At 53.9% G+C, this 24,908-nt stretch overlaps 1 protein-coding gene across 1 annotated transcript in view; it reads right to left on the bottom strand.

Annotated features, from left to right (window-relative positions):
* LOC125323444 overlaps positions 1 to 23,966 on the bottom strand; it is a 33,281-nt gene extending 9,315 nt beyond the window's left edge. Inside the window, exons 1-4 of the mRNA XM_048298398.1 lie at positions 23,943 to 23,966; positions 23,476 to 23,575; positions 21,443 to 21,632; positions 6,789 to 6,920 (exon numbers count right to left, since the gene is read on the bottom strand). Coding sequence (XP_048154355.1) covers positions 6,789 to 6,920; positions 21,443 to 21,632; positions 23,476 to 23,575; positions 23,943 to 23,966 — 446 coding nt within the window. The remainder of the gene's footprint in view (positions 1 to 6,788; positions 6,921 to 21,442; positions 21,633 to 23,475; positions 23,576 to 23,942) is intronic.
* Between the last annotated feature and the right edge of the window lie 942 nt (positions 23,967 to 24,908).

The following is a 24,908-nucleotide window of genomic DNA, read 5'->3' as shown; positions in this document are numbered from 1 at the left end:
TTTATTTGATTATTCTTTTATTTGATTATTTATTCCTTTATTTGGTTATTCTTTTATTTATTTATTCTTTTATTTGATTATTTATTCCTTTATTTGATTATTTATTCCTTTATTTGGTTATTCTTTTATTTATTTATTCTTTTATTTGATTATTTATTCCTTTATTTGGTTATTCTTTTATTTATTCATTCTTTTATTTATTTATTCTTTTATTTGATTATTTATTCCTTTATTTGATTATTTATTCCTTTATTTGACTATTTATTCTTTTATTTGATTATTCTTTTATTTGATTATTTATTTTTATTTGATAATTTATTCCTTTATTTGAGTATTCTTTATTTATTCTTTTGATTATTTATTCTTTTATTTGATTATTTATTCCTTTATTTGAGTATTCTTTTATTTATTCTTTTATTTGATTATTTATTCCTTTATTTGATTATTTATTCTTTTATTTGATTATTCTTTTATTTCATTATTTATTTTTTATTTGATAATTTATTCCTTTATTTGAGTATTCTTTTTGAGTATTCTTTCATTTATTTATTCCTTTATTTGATTATTTATTCTTTTATTTATTTATTCTTTTGATTATTTATTCCTTTATTTGATTATTTATTCCTTTATTTGAGTATTCTTTTATTTATTTATTCTTTTATTTGATTATTTATTCCTTTATTTGATTATTTTTTCTTTTATTTGATTATTCATTCTTTGATTATTTATTAATTTTTAACCAATTTTATGAATTTTCAATTATTTCAAATTAAATTCAAATCATTTTAAATTAATTTGCACTTATTTGTAATTATTCCTAATTCTTTTAAATTATTTGTAATTAATTTTAGTTATTTGATTATTTCTAATTCTTTATTATTAATTTTTATTAATTTTTATTAATTTTTATTACTCTTTTTTACTTGTAATACTTTAAATGAATGCCAATTAAATATATATAATTTTAAATGAATTTGTAATTAATTAATTTTAATTCATCTCAATTCATAATAATTAATCTCAATTAATAGCAATTAATAATAATTAATTTCAATTAATTTTTAATGCTTTTGAGTCATTTCCAGAGGGAAAAACCAATCCCAGACTTTTCCAAATCCACAGGAAAATTGTCACCAATGAGCGATTGAATTAATTCCTGCAATTAACGAACGCTAATTAAACCAATTAACTCCAAGCAATTGCAGAAATTCCCGAATCCGCCACTTTTGGGGATGAAAGGTCGGAAAATTCCCAAAAAACCCCAAAACCGCCCCAAGCCCTCCCCAGGGATCCCAAATCCCTTCCCGGAGGATTCGGGAGGAGTTTTCCATGGAATTCCCCTGCTGGCCCCGGGAATTTCCCAGCGCCTCCCCTTCCTTCCCCAAATCCCTTCACAAATCCCGAAAATCCCGGAAAAAAATCCCGAAAATCCTGAAAAAAATCCCAAAAAAAATCCCGAAAAAATCCCCCAAATCCCTTCAAAAATCCCTAAAAAAACCCCTTCAAAAATCCCCCCCAAAAATCCCTAAAATCCCTGAAATCCCTAAAAAAAATCCCCCCAAAAAATCCCTAAAATCCCTGAAATCCCTAAAAAAATCCCGAAAAAAATCCCTAAAATCCCTTCAAAAAGTCCCTAAAAAAAATCCCTAAAATCCCTAAAAAAATCCCTAAAATCCCTAAAAAAAATCCTCCCAAAAAATCCCTAAAATCCCTGAAATCCCTAAAAAAAATCCCTAAAAATATCCCAAAAATCCCTTCAAAAATCCCCCCCAAAAATCCCTAAAATCCCTGAAATCCCTAAAAAAATCCCTAAAATCCCTTCCAAAATCCCCCCAAAAATCCCTAAAATCCCTAAAATCCCTAAGAAAATCCCTAAAAAAATCCCTAAAATCCCTTCAAAAATCCCCCCCCAAAAATCCCTAAAATCCCTAAAAAAATCCCTAAAATCCCTAAAAAAAATCCTCCCAAAAAATCCCTAAAATCCCTGAAATCCCTAAAAAAAATCCCTAAAAATATCCCAAAAATCCCTTCAAAAATCCCCCCCAAAAATCCCTAAAATCCCTGAAATCCCTAAAAAAATCCCTAAAATCCCTTCCAAAATCCCCCCCAAAAATCCCTAAAATCCCTAAAATCCCTAAGAAAATCCCTAAAAAAATCCCTAAAATCCCTTCAAAAATCCCCCCCAAAAAATCCCTAAAATCCCTAAAAAAATCCCTGAAATCCCTAAAAAAAATCCTCCCAAAAAATCCCTAAAATCCCTGAAATCCCTAAAAAAAATCCCTAAAAATATCCCAAAAATCCCTTCAAAAATCCCCCCCAAAAAATCCCTAAAATCCCTAAAAAAATCCCTAAAAAAAAATCCCATTAAAAATCCCTAAAATAAATCCCTAAAATCCCTTAAAAAATCCCTAAAAATCCCTAAAAATATCCCTAAAAAAATCCCTAAAATCCCCCCAAGAAATCCCTAAAATCCCTTCAAAAAGTCCCTAAAAAAATCCCTAAAATCCCTAAAAAAATCACTAAAATCCCTAAAAAATTCCCTAAAATCCCTTAAAAAATCCCTAAAACCCACAAAATCCCTTCAAAAATCCCCCCAAAAAATCCCTAAAATCCCTGAAATCCCTAAAAAAAATCCCTAAAATCCCTAAAAAAAATCCCTAAAAAAATCCCTAAAATCCCTAAAAAAAAATCCCTTCACAAATCCCTAAAAAAAAAATCCCTAAAATCCCTTCAAAAATCCCTAAAATCCCTTCAAAAATCCCAGAATTTTGGGGAATTTTGGGGGAATTTTGGGAAATTTGGGGGAATTTTTGGGAATTTTTGGGGAATTTTTGGGAATTTTTTTGAATTTTGGGGAATTTGGGGGAATTTTTGGGAATTTTTTTGGAATTTTGGGGAATTTGGGGGAATTTTTTTGGAATTTTTGGGAATTTTTGGGAATTTTGGGGGCATTTTGGGGACTTTTGGAGGAATTTTTGGGGAATTTGGGGGAATTTGGGGGAAATTTTTGGGAATATGGGGGAATTTTGGAGAATTTTGGGGAATTTTTTGGGGGATTTGGGTGAAGTTGGGGGAACTTTTTTGGAATTTTTGGGAATTTGGGGGAATTTTGGGGGAATTTTGGGGAATTTGGGGGAATTTGGGGGTATTTTTTTGAATTTTTGGGAATTTTGGGGGATTTGGGGGAATTTTGGGGGAACTTTTGGAATTTTTGGGAATTTTGGGGAATTTGGGGGAATTTTGGGGCATTTTGGGGAATTTGGGGGAATTTGGGGGAATTTTGGGGGAATTTGGGGGAATTTTTGGGGATTTTGGGGGAATTTTGGGGGAATTTTGGGGAATTTGGGGGAATTTTGGGGGAATTTTGGGGGAATTTTCTTTGAATTTTGGGGAATTTTTTTTGAATTTTGGGGAAATTTGGGGGAATGTTAGGGGAATTTTGGGGGATTTTTTGGGGAATTTGGGGGGATTTGGGGGAATTTGGGAGGATTTTTGGGAATTTTTTGGAAATTTTGGGGAATTTTGGGGAATTTGGGGGAATTTTGGGGGAATTTTTTGGGAATGGGATCCCTGACAATCCGAAAATCTGGGATTGATGGGAAAGCAAAATTCCCAAAACCGCTCGGGGCCCCCGCGGGATGGAACCCAAAATCCCCAAATCCCCAAAATCCCCAAATCCCAAAATCCCAAAGTCTCCGGGATTTGTGGGCAGGTTTTGGGATCAATCCCGGATTTCTGGGCTGGATTTTGGGATAATTCTGGGATTTGTGGGCTGGATTTTGGGATCAATCCGGGATTTTTTGGGTTGGATTTTGGGGATAACTCCAGGATTTTTTGTGCTGGATTTTGGGATCAATCCCGGATTTCTGGGCTGGATTTTTGGGATAACTCCAGGATTTCTGTGTTGGATTTTGGGTTAACCTGGAGCAGGATTTTGGGATAAATCCCGGATTTCTGGGCCGGATTTTGGGAATAACTCTGGGATTTCTGTGCCAGATTTTAGGGATAACTCCGGGATTTCTGGGCAGGATTTTGGGGATAATTCCAGGATCTTTTGTGCTGGATTTTGGGATAAATCCCAGATTTCAGGATAAATCCCGCATTTCTGGGCTGGATTTTTGGGATAACTCCAGGATTTCTAGGCTGGATTTTGGGTTAACCTGGAGCAGGATTTTGGGATCAATCCTGGATTTCTGGGCCGGATTTTGGGAATAACTCTGGGATTTCTGGGCTGGATTTTGGGATAACTTCAGGATTTTTGGGATAACCTGGAGCAGGGACACTCCAGGATTTTTGGGATAATTCTGGGATTTCTGGGCCGGATTTTGGGATAACCTGGAGCAGGATTTTGGGATCAATCCCGGATTTCTGGGCTGGATTTTGGAATAACTCTGGGATTTCTGGGCTGGATTTTTGGGATAATTCTGGGATTTCTGGGCTGGATTTTGGGATAAATCCCGGATTTCTGGGCTGGATTTTTGGGATCAATCCCGGATTTCTGGGCTGGATTTTGGGATAATTCTGGGATTTCTGTGCCGGATTTTTGGGATAACCTGGAGCAGGAACACTCTGGGATTTTTGGGATAATTCCAGGATTTTTGAGCTGGATTTTGGGATAAATCCCGGATTTCTGGGCTGGATTTTGGGATAACTCCGGGATCTTTTGTGCTGGATTTTGGGATAAATCCCAGATTTTGGGATAATTCTGGGATTTCTGGGCTGGATTTTGGGATAACCTGGAGCAGGATTTTGGGATCAATCCCGGATTTCTGGGCCGGATTTTGGGATACCTCCGGGATTTCTGGGCTGGATTTTTGGGATAAATCCCGGATTTCTGGGCTGGATTTGGGGATAATTCTGGGATTTCTGGGCTGGATTTTGGGATCAATCCCGGATTTCTGGGCTGGATTTTGGGATAATTCTGGGATTTCTGTGCTGGATTTTTGGGATAACCTGGAGCAGGAACACTCTGGGATTTTTGGGATAATTCCAGGATTTTTGAGCTGGATTTTGGGATAAATCCCGGATTTCTGGGCTGGATTTTGGGATAACTCCGGGATCTTTTGTGCTGGATTTTGGGATAAATCCCAGATTTTGGGATCATTCTGGGATTTCTGTGCTGGATTTTGGGATAACCTGGAGCAGGATTTTGGGATCAATCCCGGATTTCTGGGCCGGATTTTGGGATACCTCCGGGATTTCTGGGCTGGATTTTTGGGATAAATCCCGGATTTCTGGGCTGGATTTGGGGATAATTCTGGGATTTCTGGGCTGGATTTTGGGATCAATCCCGGATTTCTGGGCTGGATTTTGGGATAATTCTGGGATTTCTGTGCTGGATTTTTGGGATAACCTGGAGCAGGAACACTCTGGGATTTTTGGGATAATTCCAGGATTTTTGAGCTGGATTTTGGGATAAATCCCGGATTTCTGGGCTGGATTTTGGGATAACTCCGGGATCTTTTGTGCTGGATTTTGGGATAAATCCCAGATTTTGGGATCATTCTGGGATTTCTGTGCTGGATTTTGGGATAACCTGGAGCAGGATTTTGGGATCAATCCCGGATTTCTGGGCCGGATTTTGGGATACCTCCGGGATTTCTGGGCTGGATTTTTGGGATAAATCCCGGATTTCTGGGCTGGATTTGGGGATAATTCTGGGATTTCTGGGCTGGATTTTGGGATAAATCCCAGATTTCTGGGCTGGATTTGGGGATAATTCTGGGATTTCTGGGCTGGATTTGGGGATCAATCCCGGATTTCTGGGCTGGATTTTGGGATAATTCTGGGATTTCTGTGCCGGATTTTTGGGATAACCTGGAGCAGGAACACTCTGGGATTTTTGGGATAATTCTGGGATTTTTGAGCTGGATTTTGGGATAAATCTCAGATTTCTGGGCTGGATTTTGGGATAACTCCGGGATTTTTTGTGCTGGATTTTGGGATAATTCTGGGATTTCTGGGCTGGATTTTAGGGATAATTCCAGGATCTTTTGTGCTGGATTTTGGGATAAATCCCAGATTTTGGGAATAATTCCGGGATTTCTGGGCTGGATTTTGGGATAACCTGGAGCAGGATTTTGGGGATAACTCCGGGATTTCTGGGCTGGATTTTGGGAATAATTCTGGGATTTCTGGGCTGGATTTTGGGATAAATCCCGGATTTCTGGGCTGGATTTGGGGATAATTCTGGGATTTCTGGGCTGGATTTTGGGATCAATCCCAGATTTCTGGGCTGGATTTTGGGATAATTCTGGGATTTCTGTGCCGGATTTTTGGGATAACCTGGAGCAGGAACACTCTGGGATTTTTGGGATAATTCTGGGATTTTTGAGCTGGATTTTGGGATAAATCCCGGATTTCTGGGCTGGATTTTGGGATAACTCCGGGATTTTTTGTGCTGGATTTTGGGATAATTCTGGGATTTCTAGGCTGGATTTTGGGTTAACCTGGAGCAGGATTTTGGGATCAATCCTGGATTTCTGGGCAGGATTTTGGGATACCTCCGGGATTTCTGTGCCAGATTTTTGGGATAACTCTGGGATTTCTGGGCTGGACTTCTGGGATAACTCCGGGATTTCTGGGCTGGATTTTTGGGATAACTCTGGGATTTCTGGGCTGGATTTTGGGATAGCCTGGAGCAGGATTTTGGGATAACTCTGGCATTTCTGGGCTGGATTTTGGGAATAATTCCGGGATTTCTGGGCTGGATTTTGGGATAACCTGGAGCAGGATTTTGGGATAACTCGGGATTTCTGTGCCGGATTTTGGGATAATTCCAGGATTATTTTTCTGGGATTTCCGGAGCTGCTTCCTCATCCTCGGGAGCCTCCGGAGGCCTCCGGAGCCGCCGGGATCGCGGGAATTTTCCGTCCCAGGCGTAGACGGGGCTGAGGCTCAGATTCCCGGGATTTCGGATCCTGGGAATGGATTTGGGATGGGGAGAGGGAATTCCTGCGGGGATTTTGGGAAAAATTGGGGATGGGGAGGAGGGAGAGGGTCGGGAACAGAACGGGATCCAGCACCCCCCGCTGGGCCCTAAATGGGCACCCCAAGGGGAGCACCCCAAAATGAGCACCCCAAAATGTTCACCCCAAGGGGAGCACCCCAAAATGAGCACCCCAACATGGGCACCCCAAAGAGTTCACCCCAACATCGGCACCCCAATGTGGGCACCCCAAAATGAACACCTCAATGTGGACATCCCAAAACAGTCACCCCAACATGGGCACCCCAACATCAGCACCCCAAAATGGTCACCCCAACATGGGCGCCCCAACATGGGCACCCCAACACAGTGACCCCAACATGGTGACCCCAACGGGAGCACCCCAACACTGTCCCCCCAAAATGAGCACCCCAACATCAGCACCCCAATGGGAGCACCCCAAAGCGGTCACCCCAAAATGTTCACCCCCAAAACGGTCATCCCAAAATGGACACCCCAGTGTGAGCACCCCAACATGGGCACCCCAACACAGTGACCCCAACATGGTGACCCCAGTGGGAGCACCCCAACACTTTCACCCCAAAATGAGCACCCCAACCTCAGCACCTCAATGTGAGCACCCCAAAATGATCACCCCAATGTGAGCACCCCAAATGGGAGCACCCCAACACAGTCACCCCAAAATGAGCACCCCAGTGTGGGCACCCCAAAGGGAGCACCCCAACACAGTCACCCCAAAATGAGCACCCCAAAATGGGCGCCTCAACCTGAGTGCCCCAATGTGAGCACCCCAACATGGTCACCCCAACATCAGCACCCCACTGTGAGCACCCCAAAGCGGTCACCGCAAAATGTTCACCCCAAAACGGTCATCCCAAAATGGACACCCCAGAGTGAGCACCCCAACATGGGCACCCCAATGTGGGCACATCAGTGTGAGCACCCCAAAATGAGCACCTCAGTGTGGGCACCCCAACATGGACACCCCAAAATGGTCACCCCAACATGGGCACTGCAATGTGGGCACCCCAAAATGGTCACCTCAATGTGGACACCCCAAAATGGACACCCCAGAGTGAGCACCCCAACATGGGCACCCCAATATGAGCACCCCAACATGGGCACCCCAAAATGAACATCTCAGTGTGGGCACTCCAACACGGGCACCCCAAAATGAACACCTCAATGTGGACACTGCAATGTGGGCACCCCAAAATGGTCACCCCAACATGGGCGCCCCAACATCAGCACCCCAAAATGGTCACCCCAAAATGGTCACCCCAACATGGTCACCCCAACACAGTGACCCCAACATGGTGACCCCAATGGGAGCACCCCAACACTGTCCCCCCAAAATGAGCACACCAACCTCAGCACCTCAATGTGGGCACCCCAACATCAGCACCCCAAAGGGAGCACCCCAAAACATCAGCACCTCAATGTGAGCACCCCAAAATGATCACCCCAGTGTGAGCACCCCAAATGGGAGCACCCCAACACAGTCACCCCAAAATGAGCACCCCAAAATGGGCACCCCAACCTGAGTGCCCCAATGTGAGCACCCCAACATGGTCACCCCAACATCAGCGCCCCAATGGGAGCACCCCAAAGCGGTCACCGCAAAATGTTCACCCCAAAACGGTCATCCCAAAATGGACACCCCAGTGTGAGCACCCCAACATGGGCACCCCAACACAGAGACCCCAACATGGTGACCCCACTGTGAGCACCCCAAAGTGGTCACCCCAAAATGGTCACCCCAATATGAGCACCCCAACATGGTGACCCCAATGTGGGCACCCCAATGTGAGCACCTCAGTGTGAGCACCCCAACATGGGAACCCCAAAACAGTCACCCCAACATGGGCACCCCAACATCAGCACCCCAAAATGGTCACCCCAACATGGGCGCCCCAACATCAGCACCCCAAAATGGTCACCCCAAAATGGTCACCCCAACATGGTCACCCCAACATCAGCACCCCAAAACGGTCACCCCAACATGGGCACCCCAACATCAGCACCCCAAAATGGTCACCCCAACATGGGCACCCCAACACAGTGACCCCAACATGGTGACCCCAACGGGAGCACCCCAACACTGTCCCCCCAAAATGAGCACCCCAACCTCAGCACCTCAATGTGGGCACCCCAACATCAGCACCCCAAAGGGAGCACCCCAAAACATCAGCACCTCAATGTGAGCACCCCAAAATGATCACCCCAGTGTGAGCACCCCAAATGGGAGCACCCCAACACAGTCACCCCAAAATGAGCACCCCAAAATGGGCGCCTCAACCTGAGTGCCCCAATGTGAGCACCCCAACATGGTCACCCCAACATCAGCGCCCCAATGGGAGCACCCCAAAGCGGTCACCCCAAAATGTTCACCCCAAAACGGTCATCCCAAAATGGACACCCCAGTGTGAGCACCCCAACATAGGCACCCCAACACAGAGACCCCAACATGGTGACCCCACTGTGAGCACCCCAAAGTGGTCACCCCAAAATGGTCACCCCAATATGAGCACCCCAACATGGTGACCCCAATGTGGGCACCCCAATGTGAGCACCTCAGTGTGAGCACCCCAACATGGGAACCCCAAAACGGTCACCCCAACATGGGCACCCCAACATCAGCACCCCAAAATGGTCACCCCAACATGGGCGCCCCAACATCAGCACCCCAAAATGGTCACCCCAAAATGGTCACCCCAACATGGTCACCCCAACACAGTGACCCCAACATGGTGACCCCAACGGGAGCACCCCAACACTGTCCCCCCAAAATGAGCACCCCAACCTCAGCACCTCAATGTGGGCACCCCAACATCAGCACCCCAAAGGGAGCACCCCAAAACATCAGCACCTCAATGTGAGCACCCCAATGTGAGCACCCCAAATGGGAGCACCCCAAATGGGAGCACCCCAACACAGTCACCCCAAAATGAGCACCCCAAAATGGGCGCCTCAACCTGAGTGCCCCAATGTGGGCACCCCAAAATGGTCACCCCAACACGGTCACCCCAAAGTGGGCACCCCAAAATTTTCACCCCAATATGAGCACCCTGACAAGGTGACCCCAAAATGTTCACCCCAATGGGAGCACCCCAACGTGGTCACCCCAAAATGTTCACCCCAATGTGGGCACCCCAAAATGGTCACCCCAACACGGGCACCCCAATGTGAGAACCCCAAAATGAGCGCCCTAAAGCACTTCCCAACCTGAGCACCCCAATCCAGCGCCCCAAAAATGCCCCCGTCCCATCCTGACCCCAAACCAGCCCCACCCCAACCACCCCAAACCCCGTCCCATCGTGACCCCAAACCAGCCCCAAACCCCATCCCATCGTGACCCCAAACCAGCCCCAAACCCCATCCCATCCTGACCCCAAACCAGCCCCAAACCCCATCCCATCCCATCCCATCCCATCGTGACCCCAAACCACCCCAAACCCCATCCCATCCCATCCCATCCCATCGTGACCCCAAAGCAGCCACCCCAAACCCCATCCCATCCCATCCCATCCTGACCCCAAACCAGCCCCAAACCCCATCCCATCCCATCCCATCCTGACCCCAAACCAGCCCATCCCATCCCATCCTGACCCCAAACCAGCCCCACCCCAACCACCCCAAACCCCGTCCCATCGTGACCCCAAACCAGCCCCAAACCCCATCCCATCCTGACCCCAAACCAGCCCCACCCCAACCACCCCAAACCCCATCCCATCGTGACCCCAAACCAGCCCCAAACCCCATCCCATCCCATCCCATCCCATCGTGACCCCAAACCAGCCCCAAACCCCATCCCATCGTGACCCCAAACCACCCCAAACCCCATCCCATCCCATCCCATCCCATCGTGACCCCAAACCAGCCACCCCAAACCCCATCCCATCCTGACCCCAAACCAGCCCCAAACCCCGTCCCATCCTGACCCCAAACCAGCCCCAAACCATCCCATCCCATCCCATCCCATCCCATCCCATCCCATCCCATCCCATCCCATCCCATCCCATCCCATCCCATCCCATCCCATCCCATCCCATCCCATTTCCATCCCATCCCAAACCAGCCCCACTGCCCCATCCCAACACAAGCACCCCATTTGGGATCCAGCCCCGTTTGGGGTCCAGCCCCAGCCCCTTTTGGGGTTCAGTTCTGGCCCCATTTGGGGTCCAGCCCCATTTGGGGTCCAGCCCCGTTTGGGGTCCAGCCCCAGCCCCTTTTGGGGTTCAGTTCTGGCCCCATTTGGGGTCCAGCCCCGTTTGGGGTTCAGGGGTCCAGCTCCATTTGGGTCCAGCCCCTTTTGGGGTCCAGCCCCATTTGGGGTTCAGCTCCAGCCCCATTTGGGGTTCAGTTCTGGCCCCATTTGGGGTTTTAGGGGTGCAGCCCCAGCCCCATTTGGGGTCCGGCCCCAGCCCCATTTGGGATTCAGGGCTCCAGCCCCATTGGGGGTCCAGCCCCATTTGGGGTCCAGGGGTCCAGCCCCATTGGGGGTCCAGCCCCATTTGGGGTTCAGGGGTCCAGTTCCATTTGGGGCCCAGCCCCATTGGGGGTCCAGCCCCCTTTGGGGTCCAGGGGTCCAGCCCCATTGGGGGTCCAGCCCCATTTGGGGTTCAGGGATCCAGCCCCATTTGGGGCCCAGCCCCATTTGGGGTTCAGGGGTCCAGTCCCATTTGGGGCCCAGCCCCATTTGGGATCCAGCCCCATTTGGGGCCCAGCCCCGGCCCCATTTGGGATCCAGCCCCATTTGAGGTCCAGCCCCATTTGGGGTTCAGGGGCCGAGTCCCATTTGGGGCCCAGCCCCATTTGGGATCCAGCCCCATTTGGGGTCCAGGGGTCCAGCCCCATTTGGGCTCCAGCCCCGGCCCCATTTGGGGCCCAGCCCCGTTTGGGGTCCAGCCCCATTTGGTGCCGCCCCCGGCCGTGCCCAGGCCCGGCTCAAAGTCCCGCAGGTTCCCCGATCCCGTTGCGGTTCCTGTCCCGGGAAATCATTAACCGGGATCGGGGCGGCGCCGGGACCTTCGGACCCCGCTGTGGGACAGCGGCGCGGCCCTTCCCGGGAATGGGATCGTCCCAGTGGGAATGGGATCGGCCCTGCTGGGAATGGGATCGTCCCAGCGGGAATGGGATTGTCCCAGCGGGAATGGGATTGTCCCAGCAGGAATGGGATTGTCCCAGCGGGAATGGGATCGTCCCAGTGGGAATGGGATCGTCCCAGCGGGAATGGGATCGTCCCAGCGGGAATGGGATTGTCCCAGCGGGAATGGGATCGTCCCAGTGGGAATGGGATCGTCCCAGTGGGAATGGGATTGTCCCAGCGGGAATGGGATCGTCCCAGTGGGAATGGGATCGTCCCAGCGGGAATGGGATTGTCCCAGCAGGAATGGGATCGTCCCAGTGGGAATGGGATCGGCCCTGCTGGGAATGGGATCGTCCCAGCAGGAATGGGATTGTCCCAGCGGGAATGGGATCGGCCCAGTGGGAATGGGATCGGCCCAGTGGGAATGGGATTGTCCCAGCGGGAATGGGATCGGCCCAGTGGGAATGGGATCGGCCCAGTGGGAATGGGATTGTCCCAGCGGGAATGGGATCGCCCTGCTGGGAATGGGATCGGCCCAGCGGGAATGGGATTGTCCCAGCGGGAATGGGATCGGCCCAGTGGGAATGGGATCATCCTGGTGGGAATGGGATCGGCCCAGCTGGAATGGGATCATCCTGGTGGGAATGGGATCGTCCCAGCGGGAATGGGATCGTCCCAGCGGGAATGGGATCGGCCCAGCGGGAATGGGATCGGCCCAGTGGGAATGGGATCGGCCCAGTGGGAATGGGATCATCCTGGTGGGAATGGGATCGGCCCAGCTGGAATGGGATTGTCCCAGCAGGAATGGGATTGTCCCAGCGGGAATGGGATCGGCCCAGCTGGAATGGGATCATCCTGGTGGGAATGGGATCGGCCCAGCGGGAATGGGATTGTCCCAGCGGGAATGGGATCGGCCCAGCGGGAATGGGATCGGCCCAGTGGGAATGGGATCATCCTGGTGGGAATGGGATCGGCCCAGCTGGAATGGGATTGTCCCAGCGGGAATGGGATCGGCCCAGTGGGAATGGGATCATCCTGGTGGGAATGGGATCGGCCCAGCTGGAATGGGATCGGCCCAGCGGGAATGGGATCGGCCCAGTGGGAATGGGATCATCCTGGTGGGAATGGGATCGGCCCAGCTGGAATGGGATCGGCCCAGCGGGAATGGGATCGGCCCAGTGGGAATGGGATCATCCTGGTGGGAATGGGATCGGCCCAGCTGGAATGGGATCGGCCCAGCGGGAATGGGATCGGCCCAGCTGGAATGGGATCATCCTGGTGGGAATGGGATCGGCCCAGCTGGAATGGGATCGGCCCAGCTGGAATGGGATCGGCCCAGCGGGAATGGGATCATCCTGGTGGGAATGGGATCGGCCCAGCTGGAATGGGATCGGCCCAGCGGGAATGGGATCGGCCCAGCTGGAATGGGATCATCCTGGTGGGAATGGGATCGGCCCAGCTGGAATGGGATCGGCCCAGCTGGAATGGGATCGGCCCAGCGGGAATGGGATCATCCTGGTGGGAATGGGATCGGCCCAGCGGGAATGGGATCGGCCCAGTGGGAATGGGATCGGCCCAGCTGGAATGGGATCATCCTGGTGGGAATGGGATCGGCCCAGCGGGAATGGGATCGGCCCAGCGGGAATGGGATCGGCTCAGTGGGAATGGGATCATCCTTGTGGGAATGGGATCAGCCCGGCGGGAATGGGATTGGCCCAGCGGGAATGGGATCGGCCCAGCGGGAATGGGATCATCCTGGTGGGAATGGGATCGGCCCAGCGGGAATGGGATCGGCCCAGCGGGAATGGGATCGGCCCAGCTGGAATGGGATCATCCTGGTGGGAATGGGATCGGCCCAGCTGGAATGGGATCGGCCCAGCGGGAATGGGATCGGCTCAGTGGGAATGGGATCATCCTGGTGGGAATGGGATCATCCTGGTGGGAATGGGATTGGCCCAGCGGGAATGGGATCCCCTCCCTGCTCCACAGCCCTTCCTGGGGTCCTTCCTGGGAATGGGATCATCCCAGTGGGAATGGGATCCTTGTTCCAGTGGGAATGGGATCCTTATCCCAGTGGGAATGGGATCCTTGTCCTGCTGGGAATGGGATCCCACCCCAAGGTCCCTCCTGGCACTGGGACCCCGCCCCATCCCCATCCCCGCCTCCGGAATTCCCGCTCCGGCAGCGCCGGATCCCAGCGGAGCCATCCTGACCTGCGGTGGGAACAGGAACAGGAACGGGAATGGGATCGGGAATGGGATTGGGAATGGGAACGGGAACGGGAATGGGGATGGGAACGGGAATGGGAACAGGATCGGGAACGGGAACGGGATTGGGAATGGGAACAGGAAATGAGAACAGGGATGGGAACGGGAATGGGAATAGGAACGGGAACGGGGATGGGAACTGGAACGGGGATGGGAACGGGAACGGGGATGGGAATGGGAACGGGAACGGGGATGGGAATGGGGATGGGAACGGGGATGGGAATGGGAATGGGAACGGGAACGGGGATGGGAATGGGAACGGCTCGGTGCCGCCCTGGGAACAGCCCTGCCCCATTCCCGACATTCCCGAGTCCCCATTCCCAACTTTCCTGAAATTCCCATTCCTGACATTCCCGAGTCCCCATTCCCAACATTCCCGATATTCCCGTGCCCCATTCCCGACATTCCCATGTCCCATTCCCAGGAATTCCGGGATCAGGGTGGCCCCGGCCTCTCTCTGTCCCCTCCGGGTCCCACATTCCCAGGAATTCCCAGGAACTGTGGGATCAGGGATTGGGATGGGATTGGGATTGGGATGGGGATGGGATTGGGATGGGGTTGGGATTGGGATGGGATTGGGATGGGGGATTGGGATTGGGATGGGACTGGGATTGGGTTGGGATTGGGATGGGATTGGGGTGGGATTGGGATTGGGAATAGGGTGGGATTGGGATTGGGATTGGGATGGGATTGGGGTGGGATTGGGATTGGGAATGGGGTGGGACTGGGATTGGGATTGGGATTGGGGTGGGATTGGGATTGGGATTGGGATGGGAATTGGGATGGGATCGAGATAGGGATTGGGATGGGTGGGATGGGATTGGGATTGGGATGGGATTGGGATTGGGATGGGATTGGGATTGGATGGGATTGGGATTGGAATTGGAATGGGATTGGGATTAGGATGGGATTGGGATGCGATGGGATTGGGATGGGATTGGGATGGGATTGGGATGGGATTGGGATTGGGATGGGATTGGGATTGGGAATGGGATTGGGGTGGGATTGGAAGGGGATTGGGATTGGGTGGGATTGGGATTGGGGGGATTTGGGACTGGGATTGGGGTGGAATTGGGATTGGGATTGGGGTGGAATTGGGATTGGGTTTGGATTGGGATTGGAGGCCCCACCCCAAAAGCGTCAATCCCAAAATTCCAGCATTTTCTCCCATCCAAGCCCCTTTTCCCGACCTTTGGCCGCTCCTGGAGCCGATCCCGCAATTCCCAAGAGCCTGATCCCTGTGACTCGGCATTCCCGGCATTCCGGCAGCCACACCAGGATTTTTGGGAACCCCAGCACCCCAAATAAAGCCGGGATTCATTCCCGGTGGATTCTCCAGCCGGCTTTTCCCACCTTTTCCCAGTTATTCCCAGTTTTTCCCGGCTTTTCCCGGTTTTTCCGGCCGGCTTTGGGAAGCGGCGCCATTCCTGGGAGCCGCCGGGCCTCGGTTTCCCCCTTTGCGCTCGGCTTTCCCTGGAATTCCCGAATTCCCGGCAGGAATTCCGGCTCGCCAGAGCCGCCCCTAAAGGGGAACCCGAACCCCAAAATCGGCACCCAAAAAGGGGATCCTGAGCCCCAAAAAGGGATCCTGAACCCCAAAAAGGGATCCGGCACCCTAAAAAGGGATCTGGCACCTCAAAAGGGGATCCTGAGCCCCAAAAGTGATCCAGAACCCCAAAAATGGGATCCGGCACCCCCAAAAGGGACCCTGAACCCCAAAAAGGGGGCCTGAACCCCAAAAAGGGGATCCTGAACCCCAAAAAGGGATCTGGCACCCTAAAAAGGGATCTGGCACCTCAAAAAGGGATCCTGAACCCCAAAAGTGATCCTGAACCCCAGAAAGGGATCCTGAGCCCCAAAATGGGATCCAGCACCCCCAAAATGGGATCCTGAACCCCAAAATTGGATCTGGCACCCCAAAAAGGGATCTGGCATCCCAAAACTGATCCTGAACCCCAGAAAGGGATCCGGAACCACAAAAAGGGGTCCTGAACCCTAAAAGCGATCCTGAACCCCAAAAAGGGGGCCTGAACCCCAAAAAGGGATCCGGCACCCCAAAAATGGATCTGGCACCCCAAAAAGGGATCCTGAACCCCAAAAATGGGATCCTGAACCCCAAAAAGGGATCCTGAGCCCCAAAAAGGGATCCTGAGCCCCAAACAGGGGATCCTACACCCCAAAAAGGGATCCTGAACCCCAAAAAGGGATCCGGCACCCTAAAAAAGGATCTGGCACCTCAAAAAGGGATCCTGAACCCCAAAAGTGATCCTGAACCCCAAAAAGGGGTCCAGCACCCCAAACAGGGATCCGGCATCCCAAAAAGGGGGCCTGCACCCCAAAAAGGGGATCCAGCACCCCAAAATTGGATCTGGCACCCCAAAAATGGGATCCGGCACCCCAAAATGGGATCTGGCACCCCAAAAAGAGATCTGGCACCCCAAAAAGGGGACCTGAACCCCAAAAGTGATCCGGAACCCCAAAATTGGATCTGGCACCCCAAAAAGGGGAACCTGAAGCCCAAAAGGGGAACCTGAACCCCAAAATCGGCAGCCCCAAAGGGATCCTGAAGCCCAACAGGGGATCCTGAGCCCCAAAAGGGGATCCAGAACCCCCCAAAGGGATCCCGAAGAGGCCCCGGTGCCCCCAAAAGCCCCCCCGAACCCCAGAGCCCCCCTGGGGCTGCTGCGCTCCCCGGAACGGCGCCCCCGGCTCCGGCCCCGATCCCTGCCCTGGATCCACCCCGGATCCATCCTGGATCCATCCTGGATCAATCCCGGATCCCGGCCCTGGATCCATCCCGGATCCATCCTGGATCAATCCCGGATCCCTGCTCGGGATCCCTGCCCTGGATCTCTCCTGGATCCATCCCAGATCCCTGCCCTGGATCCCTGCCCTGGATCAATCCCAGATCCCGGTCCTGGATCCCGATCCATCCTGGATCCCCATCCTGGATCCCCATCCTGGATCCCTGTCCTGGATCCCACACCCCCGCCCATCCCGGATCCTGATCCGTCCCTGATCCCGATCCATCTTGGATTCTGATCCATCTGGATCTCTGTCCTGGATCCATACCCTGGATCCCGGATCCCGATCCATCCCTGATCCCGATCCATCCCTGATCCCCATCCATCCCAGATCCCCATCCATCCCAGATCCCCGTCCATCCCAGATCCTGATCCATCCCAGATCCCGATCCATCCCGGATCCCGATCCATCCTGGATCCCCGTCCATCCTGGATCTCCCCCTGCCTGGGATTCTCCTCCATCCCCCATTCCCATCCCAGATTCCCATCCCCCATTCCCATTCCCATCCCCCATTCCCACCCCCATTCCCATTCCCATTCCCATCCCCCATTCCCATCCCCATTCCCATCCCCCATCCCCATTCCCATCCCCCATCCCCATTCCCATTCCCATTCCCCATTCCCATTCCCATCCCCCATCCCCATCCCCCATCCCCATTCCCATCCCCATTCCCATTCCCATCCCCCATTCCCATCCCCCATCCCCCATTCCCATCCCCCATTCCCATCCCCCATTCCCATCCCCCATTCCCATCCCCCATCCCCATCCCCCATCCCCCATTCCCATCCCCCATTCCCATCCCCCATTCCCATCCCCCATTCCCATCCCCCATCCCCCATTCCCATCCCCCATTCCCATTCCCATCCCCCATTCCCATTCCCGTCCCCATCCCCCATTCCCATTCCCATCCCCCATTCCCATTCCCATCCCCCATTCCCATTCCCATTCCCATTCCCATCCCCCATTCCCACCCCCATTCCCATTCCCATTCCCATCCCCCATTCCCATCCCCCATTCCCATTCCCATTCCCATCCCCCATCCCCCATTCCCATCCCCCATTCCCATTCCCATTCCCATCCCCCATTCCCACCCCCATTCCCATTCCCATTCCCATTCCCATCCCCCATCCCCCATTCCCATCCCCATCCCCCATTCCCATCCCCCATTCCCATTCCCATTCCCATCCCCCATTCCCATTCCCATTCCCATCCCCCATCCCCCATTCCCATCCCCCATTCCCATTCCCATTCCCATTCCCATTCCCATCCCCCATTCCCATTCCCATCCCCCATTCCCATCCCCCATTCCCATTCCCATTCCCATCCCCCATTCCCATTCCCATTCCCATCCCCCATTCCCATCCCCCATCCCCCATTCCCATCCCCCATTCCCATTCCCATTCCCATCCCCCATTCCCATCCCCCATCCCCCATTCCCATCCCCCATTCCCATTCCCATTTCCGTCTCTCCCGGATCTCTTCCGCTTCCTCCTCCATCCTTGATCCCGCTTTGTTCCGGATTCCCATTTATCCACGATTCCCATCTCTCCAGGGATTCCCCTCTGTCCCGCATCCTTTCCCAGGGATTCCTGCTCTATCCCGGATCCCTCTCCAGGGATTCCTGCCGTGTTCTGGATCCTTTCCCAGGGATCCCCCTCTGTCCTGGATCCTGCTCCATCCCGGATCGTTCTCTGTCCTGGATTCCCTTCCCAAATCCCTTCCCTTCCCTGGATCCATGAATCCCTTCCCCAAATCCCATCCCTGCAATCCCTGAATCCCTTCCCCAAATCCCATCCCTGCAATCCCTGAATCCCTGAATCCCTTCCCTAAATCCCATCTCTGCATCCCTGAATCCCTGAATCCCTTCCCTAAATCCCATCTCTGCATCCCTGAATCCCTTCCCCAACTCCCATCCCTGAATCCCTTCCCTGGATCCCTGAATCCCTGAATCCCTTCCCTAAATATTTTCCTTTTTCCAATCCCTTCCCAAATCCCTTCCTTTCCTTTCCCATCCCTAAATCCTATCCCTGACTCCCTGAATCCCTGAATCCCTTCCCTGAATCTTTTCCTTTTCCTTTTTCCAATCCCTTCCCAAATCCTTTCCTTTCCCTTCCCTAAATCCCATCCCTGACTCCCTGAATCCCTTCCCTAAATCCAATCCCTGAATCCCTTCCCCAAATCCCATCCCTGAATTCCTGAATCCCTTCCCTAAATCTTTTCCTTTTTCCAGTCCCTTCCCAAATCCTTTCCTTTCCCTTCCCTAAATCCCATCCCTGACTCCCTGAATCCCATCCCTGAATCCCTTCCCCAAATCCCATCCCTGAATCCCTGAATCCCTAAATCCCTTCCCCAAATATTTTCCTTTTCCTTTTTCCAATCCCTTCTCAAATCCCTTCCCCAAATCCCTTCCCCAAATCCCTTCCTTTTCTTTCCCTTCCCTAAATCCCATCCCTGAGTCCCTGACTCCCTGAATCCCTGAATCCCTTCCCTAAATCCCATCCCTGAGTCCCTGAATCCCTTCCCCAACTCCCATCCCTGACTCCCTGAGTCCCTGAATCCCATCCCGGAATCTTTTCCTTTTCCTAATCCCTTCCCAAATCCCAAATCCCTGAATCCCTTCCCTAAATCCCATCCCTGACTCCCTGAATCCCTTCCCTGAATCTCTTCCCTGAATCCCATCTCTGCATCCCTGAATCCCTTCCCTAAATCTTTTCCTTTTCCTTTTTCCAATCCCTTCCCCAAATCCCTTCCTTTCCTTTCCCATCCCTAAATCCCATCCCTGACTCCCTGAATCCCTTCCCCAAATCCCATCCCTGAATCCCTTCCCTAAATCCCATCCCTGACTCCCTGAATCCCTTCCCCAAATCCCATCCCTGAATCCCTTCCCTAAATCCCATCCCTGACTCCCTGACTCCCTGAATCCCTTCCCTAATTCCCATCCCTGAATCCCTTCCCTAAATCCCATCCCTGAATCCCTGAATCCCTTCCCCAAATCCATCCCTGAATCCCTTCCCTAAATCCCATCCCTGACTCCCTGAATCCCTTCCCCAAATCCCATCCCTGAATCCCTTCCCTAAATCCCATCCCTGACTCCCTGAATCCCTTCCCCAAATCCCATCCCTGAATCCCTTCCTAAATCCCATCCCTGACTCCCTGAATCCCTTCTCTCAATCCCATCCCTGAACCTTTTCCTTCTCCTTTTCCTTCCCGAATCCCAATCCCAAATCCCAAATCCCTGGGATTTTCCCAGCCCGTGCATCCATGGGGGATCTCTGCAGAGGGCAGCACGCTCCAGCCCTTCGGATCCTCCTCCCTCCCAGTCAGGCTCCATGGAATCCCTGTTTTCCATGGAATATTCCCTCTCCAGGGAGCTCTCCTGGCTGGAAAACGCTTCGGGAAAAGGTCAGGATTGGGGAAAAAAAGGGAGGGTTTGGGAAGGGAGAATTTTTCCTGTCGTTGTTTTCCGTGTGCTGGGAATTGGGATTTGAGGAAAAGCTGGAATTCCATGGAATTCTGTCCTGGCTGGGCTGGGAGGCTCCAAGCTCCTGCTTTGGATCACGGATCCAGGCTCTGGAGCACCCCGAGGGCCAAAAATGTGGGAATTTTCTCTACAATTATGGAATTGAATCCCAGAATCCCGGAATGCTCTGGGTGGGATCCACGCAGCTTCAATCCCATCCCATTCCAAGCCACGATGATCCCAGGCTGCTCCAGCCTTTCCCTGGACACTGCCAGGGATCCGGGGATTCCCTGGGAATTCCAGCCCAGCCGGGAATCCCTTCCCAAGATCCCAGCCCGAGCTCCCCTTTCCCAGGGAAATCCCTCCATTCCCGCCTCTCCCAGCCTGCCATTGGATCCAGCCCCCATCCCGACTCCTCTGCGGGAAGGAATTCCGGCCTCCAGGCCCTTCCCTGGGAATCTCGGCACTCCAGGAAGGCTCTCCCTTCCCTTTCCCATCCCCGACTTCAGAAAAACCCCTGGCCATGGATTCGGAGCCCTCCTGCATCCCACAATCCCGGAATGCTTTGGCTGGGATCCCCGCAGCTTCAATCCCATCCCATTCCAAGGCCGGCACCTCCCCCGATGATCCCAGGCTGCTCCAGCCTTTCCTTGGGCACTGCCAGGGATCCGGGCATTCCCTGGGAATTCCTTCCATGGGATTTTCCTGGGAATTCCAGCCCAGGTGTCTGGAAAAGCCAAAAACCCGGGATCAGGCGACTCCAGAGGGCGAATTCCCAACGCTGCCTTGGCCTGGGCCTTTCAAATCCCACTTGTTTTTCCGGAACACCGGCGCTCTCCATCCCGTCGGGAATATCGAGGCAAACAACGCACCTGGAGCTGGGATTTGACTCCTCGATCCACGGAGTTGTTTTGCCGGAGGCGTTCGGGATTTCGCAGCTCCAAGGAGAGGAGGAACCGTGGAAGCAGCTCCAGCCTGGATGTGAGGAAGGAGCTGCCGGAGCGGATCGAAGGGAAACGGGGAAAAAAAAGGGAAGCGGCTCCAGGTGTGTTCGGCAGCGTCCTGCACGGGTGACACGGAGAAACGGATTGAGATGGGATTTGGGGAAAAAATCCTGCCCTGGGATATGGGGAGGGGTGGGATGGAATTCCCAGAGAAGCTGCGGCTGCCCCGGGATCCCTGGGAGTGTCCAAGGAAAGGTTGGAGCAGCCTGGGATAGAGAAAGGTGTCGGGGTTGGAATGGGATGGGATTGAAGGTCCATTCCCACACCGGATCATGAGGACACCGGGAGAAGGGAAGGATCCAGGGAATCCTTGGAGCTGCTTCCCGAGCCTGAAGGGGCTCCAGGAGAGCTGGGATTTGGGAAAGGGCTGGAGGGACAGGACACAGGGAATGGCTTCCCAGTGGGAAAGGGGAGCTTGGTGCTGGGATCTTGGGAAGGGATTCCCGGCTGGGCTGGAATTCCCAGGAGAGAATGCCCGGATCCCTGGCAGTGCCCAAGGAAAGGCTGGAGGCAGCCTGGGATCATCGGGGCAGGTGCCGGCCTTGGAATGGGATGGGATTGAAGCTGCCGGGGATCCCAGCCAAAGCATTCCGGGATTGTGGGATGCAGGAGGCTCCGAATCCATGGCCAGGGGTTTTTCTGGAAGTCCGGGGACGGGGAAAGGGAAGGGAGAGCCTTCCTGGAGTGCCGAGATTCCCAGGGAAGGGCCTGGAGGCCGGAATTCCTTCCCGCAGAGGAGTCGGGCTGGGGCTCGGATCCAATGGCAGGCTGGGAGAGGCGGGAATGGAGGGATTTCCCTGGGAAAGGGGAGCTCGGGCTGGGATGTTGGGAAGGAATTCCCGGCTGGGCTGGAATCCCAGAGAATTCCCAGATCCCTGGCAGTGCCCAAGGGAAAGGCCGGGACGGGGGAAGGTGCTGGGCCTTGGAATAGCGATGGGATTGGAGCTCTCATCCCACCCAAAGCATTCCCTAATCCCAGGACTCCAAGGGCCCTGCCCTGAGGCAAGCACCGGGAGCTCGGCCGGGATGGGGCCGGGCTGGGAGGGGCACCCGAGGGCTGAGGGGGAGCCGGGGGCACCGGGGGGATCCGGGGCTGAGGGGGCGGCGGGAAGGTCCCGGGGCTGAGGGCACGGCGGGCACCGGGAGGGATCCGGGGCTGAGGGCACCGGGAAGGTCCCGGGGCTGAGGGCACGGCGGTGGCACCGGGCTGAGGGGCACGGGCGGTGGCACCGGGAAGGTCCCGGGGCTGAGGGCACGGCGGTAGCACCGGGCTGAGGGCACGGCGGGTGGCACCGGGAAGGTCCCGGGGCTGAGGGCACGGCGGTAGCACCGGGCTGAGGGCACGGCGGTGGCACCGGGCTGAGGGCACGGCGGAAGCACCGGGCTGAGGGCACGGCGGTAGCACCGGGCTGAGGGCACGGCGGTGGCACCGGGGGCGCTCCCGGGCACGGGACTCTGGGGCCCGGCGCGGCCGCAGCCCCCTCAGCGCCGGCCGCCCTCAGCCGCCAACAAGGCGCCGCCGCCTTCCCCTTCCCCTTCCCCCGTCCCCATCCCGGGCGCAGCAGCGCGGCCTTCCCCCGCGCCCGCGGCTCGGCAGAAGATGGCGGCGAGGCAGCGGCTGAGGCCGAGGCAAGCGGAGAGGAGGAGGAGGAGGAGGAGAGAAGAAGAGCAGGAGGAGGAGGGCCCCGCGCCGGAGCTCCGCCGGCCACCGCCCCCCTCGTCCTCCATGCCCAGCTCCGCCCCGTCCCGCCGGGAGGGAGGATCGCGGCGAGCGAGCCGGAGCCCCGCAGCCGCGCCGCGCCGGCCCAGGCAAGGGGCCCCGGCCCGCCCCGGGAGCCCCGCAGCGGCACCGGGGCCCCCAGCAGCCTCCGCCGGCGCCGCCAACACCGCGCTGCCCTCACCCGGGGGCTGCCCTGAGCCCCGCAGCCCCCCCGGGGCCGCCGCCCGGCCCGGCCGCGGGAGGTCGCTGTCGCGTTGCCCGCGGAGCTCGGCGGCCTCGGCCTGTCAGCGGCAGGTGAGTGCGGGGCCCCGCGGGTGGGCGAGCGGGCCCCGGGGGCTTCCCCTCAGCCGCCCGCTTCCTCCGGCAGCTGTCACGGGCGGCGGAACGAGGGAAGCGGGCCCGGCTCCCCGGGCCGGGGCTGCCATGGCGGCCGCCGCCTCCTCCTCCTCCCCCCCCCCCGCCTCAGCCGCTGCTCCCTCCCCCCGGCCGCCCTCCGCCTTCGCTCCCCCCCTCAGGGACCCTGCGCCGCCTCCCTCGGCCACCCCCGGGCGCTCGCATCGGCGCCGATGGAAAGTTGATGGCAAAAAAAAAAAAAAAAAAAAAAAAAAAAAAAAAAAAAAAGTCACAAGGCGCTTTGGCCTCGCTCACCTTCCCCCCTCCCCCTTCCCCCATTCCTATCCTTAGGCTCATTCCCAACCTCATTCCCAGGGTTTTTTTTTTTTTTTCCCCCCCGTTTCGAAGATGGCACCGCCGCCCCCGGGAGTGGGGGGTGGGGGGATGTTCCCTCGGGTGGGGTTGGAGGTGGCAGCTCTTTTGTGTGACATTCCCGGCTCGGGGATGTCCCCAAATGCCACCCTGGGAGCAGCGGGAGGTGCCAGGCGAGGAGGATCCCAACACTTCCAGGTGCCTCTGGATCCCTCTGGATCCCTCAGGATCCCTCAGGATCCCTCAGGAGCGGCATTCCCGGGCCAGGTTGCAGCAGCTCCCTCAGGGGCTCTTCCAGCTCCCTGCCCTACATTCCCAACATTTCTCCCTTTCCCGCAGGATTTTTTTTTGGGGGGAATAATCGCAGGGATCTGAGGGAAATTTGGGAAATCGGGGAAGTTGCGAGAGGCAGGGATGGGATCCGTGCTGGAAAAGTCGGTTCTTTCCTGGGTTTTTTTTTGGGTTGAATTCCAGGTGCGCCGTGAGGGGGAAGGGGGGGGGGGGGGGGTGGGCGTCGATTTTCTGCTGGGGGGGGGGGGGTGTTGGGATTAATTATATGAATAATTAATGAATTCTTCATTAATTAATTGATTAGTTGATTGATTAATCAGTTGATGGATGGATTATTTATTGGATTGCTCGGAATGCTGTTGGGAAATCGGGAGGGGGGTGGGGAGAAAATAAAAGGAGAGCTCGGAATTGTCGCCGCTCGTGAGGGGTTCAGAGAAGGCCCAAAATTCCAGGTTTTTCCCCCCCAAAAAAAATTCCCCCGAGGAATTCCGAGAGCGACGCAGAGCTGAGCGGAGGAAAAGTGGGAATTGGGGTTGTGGCTTTTGCGGGGAAAAATGGGGGAAATCCGTGGGATTTGAGGGAAAAATGGGGAAATCCAGGGATTTTCTGGGGAAAACG

The sequence above is a fragment of the Corvus hawaiiensis genome, chromosome 3, assembly GCF_020740725.1.
Source record: "Corvus hawaiiensis isolate bCorHaw1 chromosome 3, bCorHaw1.pri.cur, whole genome shotgun sequence".
NCBI classification, from domain to species: domain Eukaryota; kingdom Metazoa; phylum Chordata; class Aves; order Passeriformes; family Corvidae; genus Corvus; species Corvus hawaiiensis.
The sequence above is the reverse complement of the archived record's forward strand: the minus strand, read 5'-3'. Positions and strand labels throughout refer to the sequence as shown.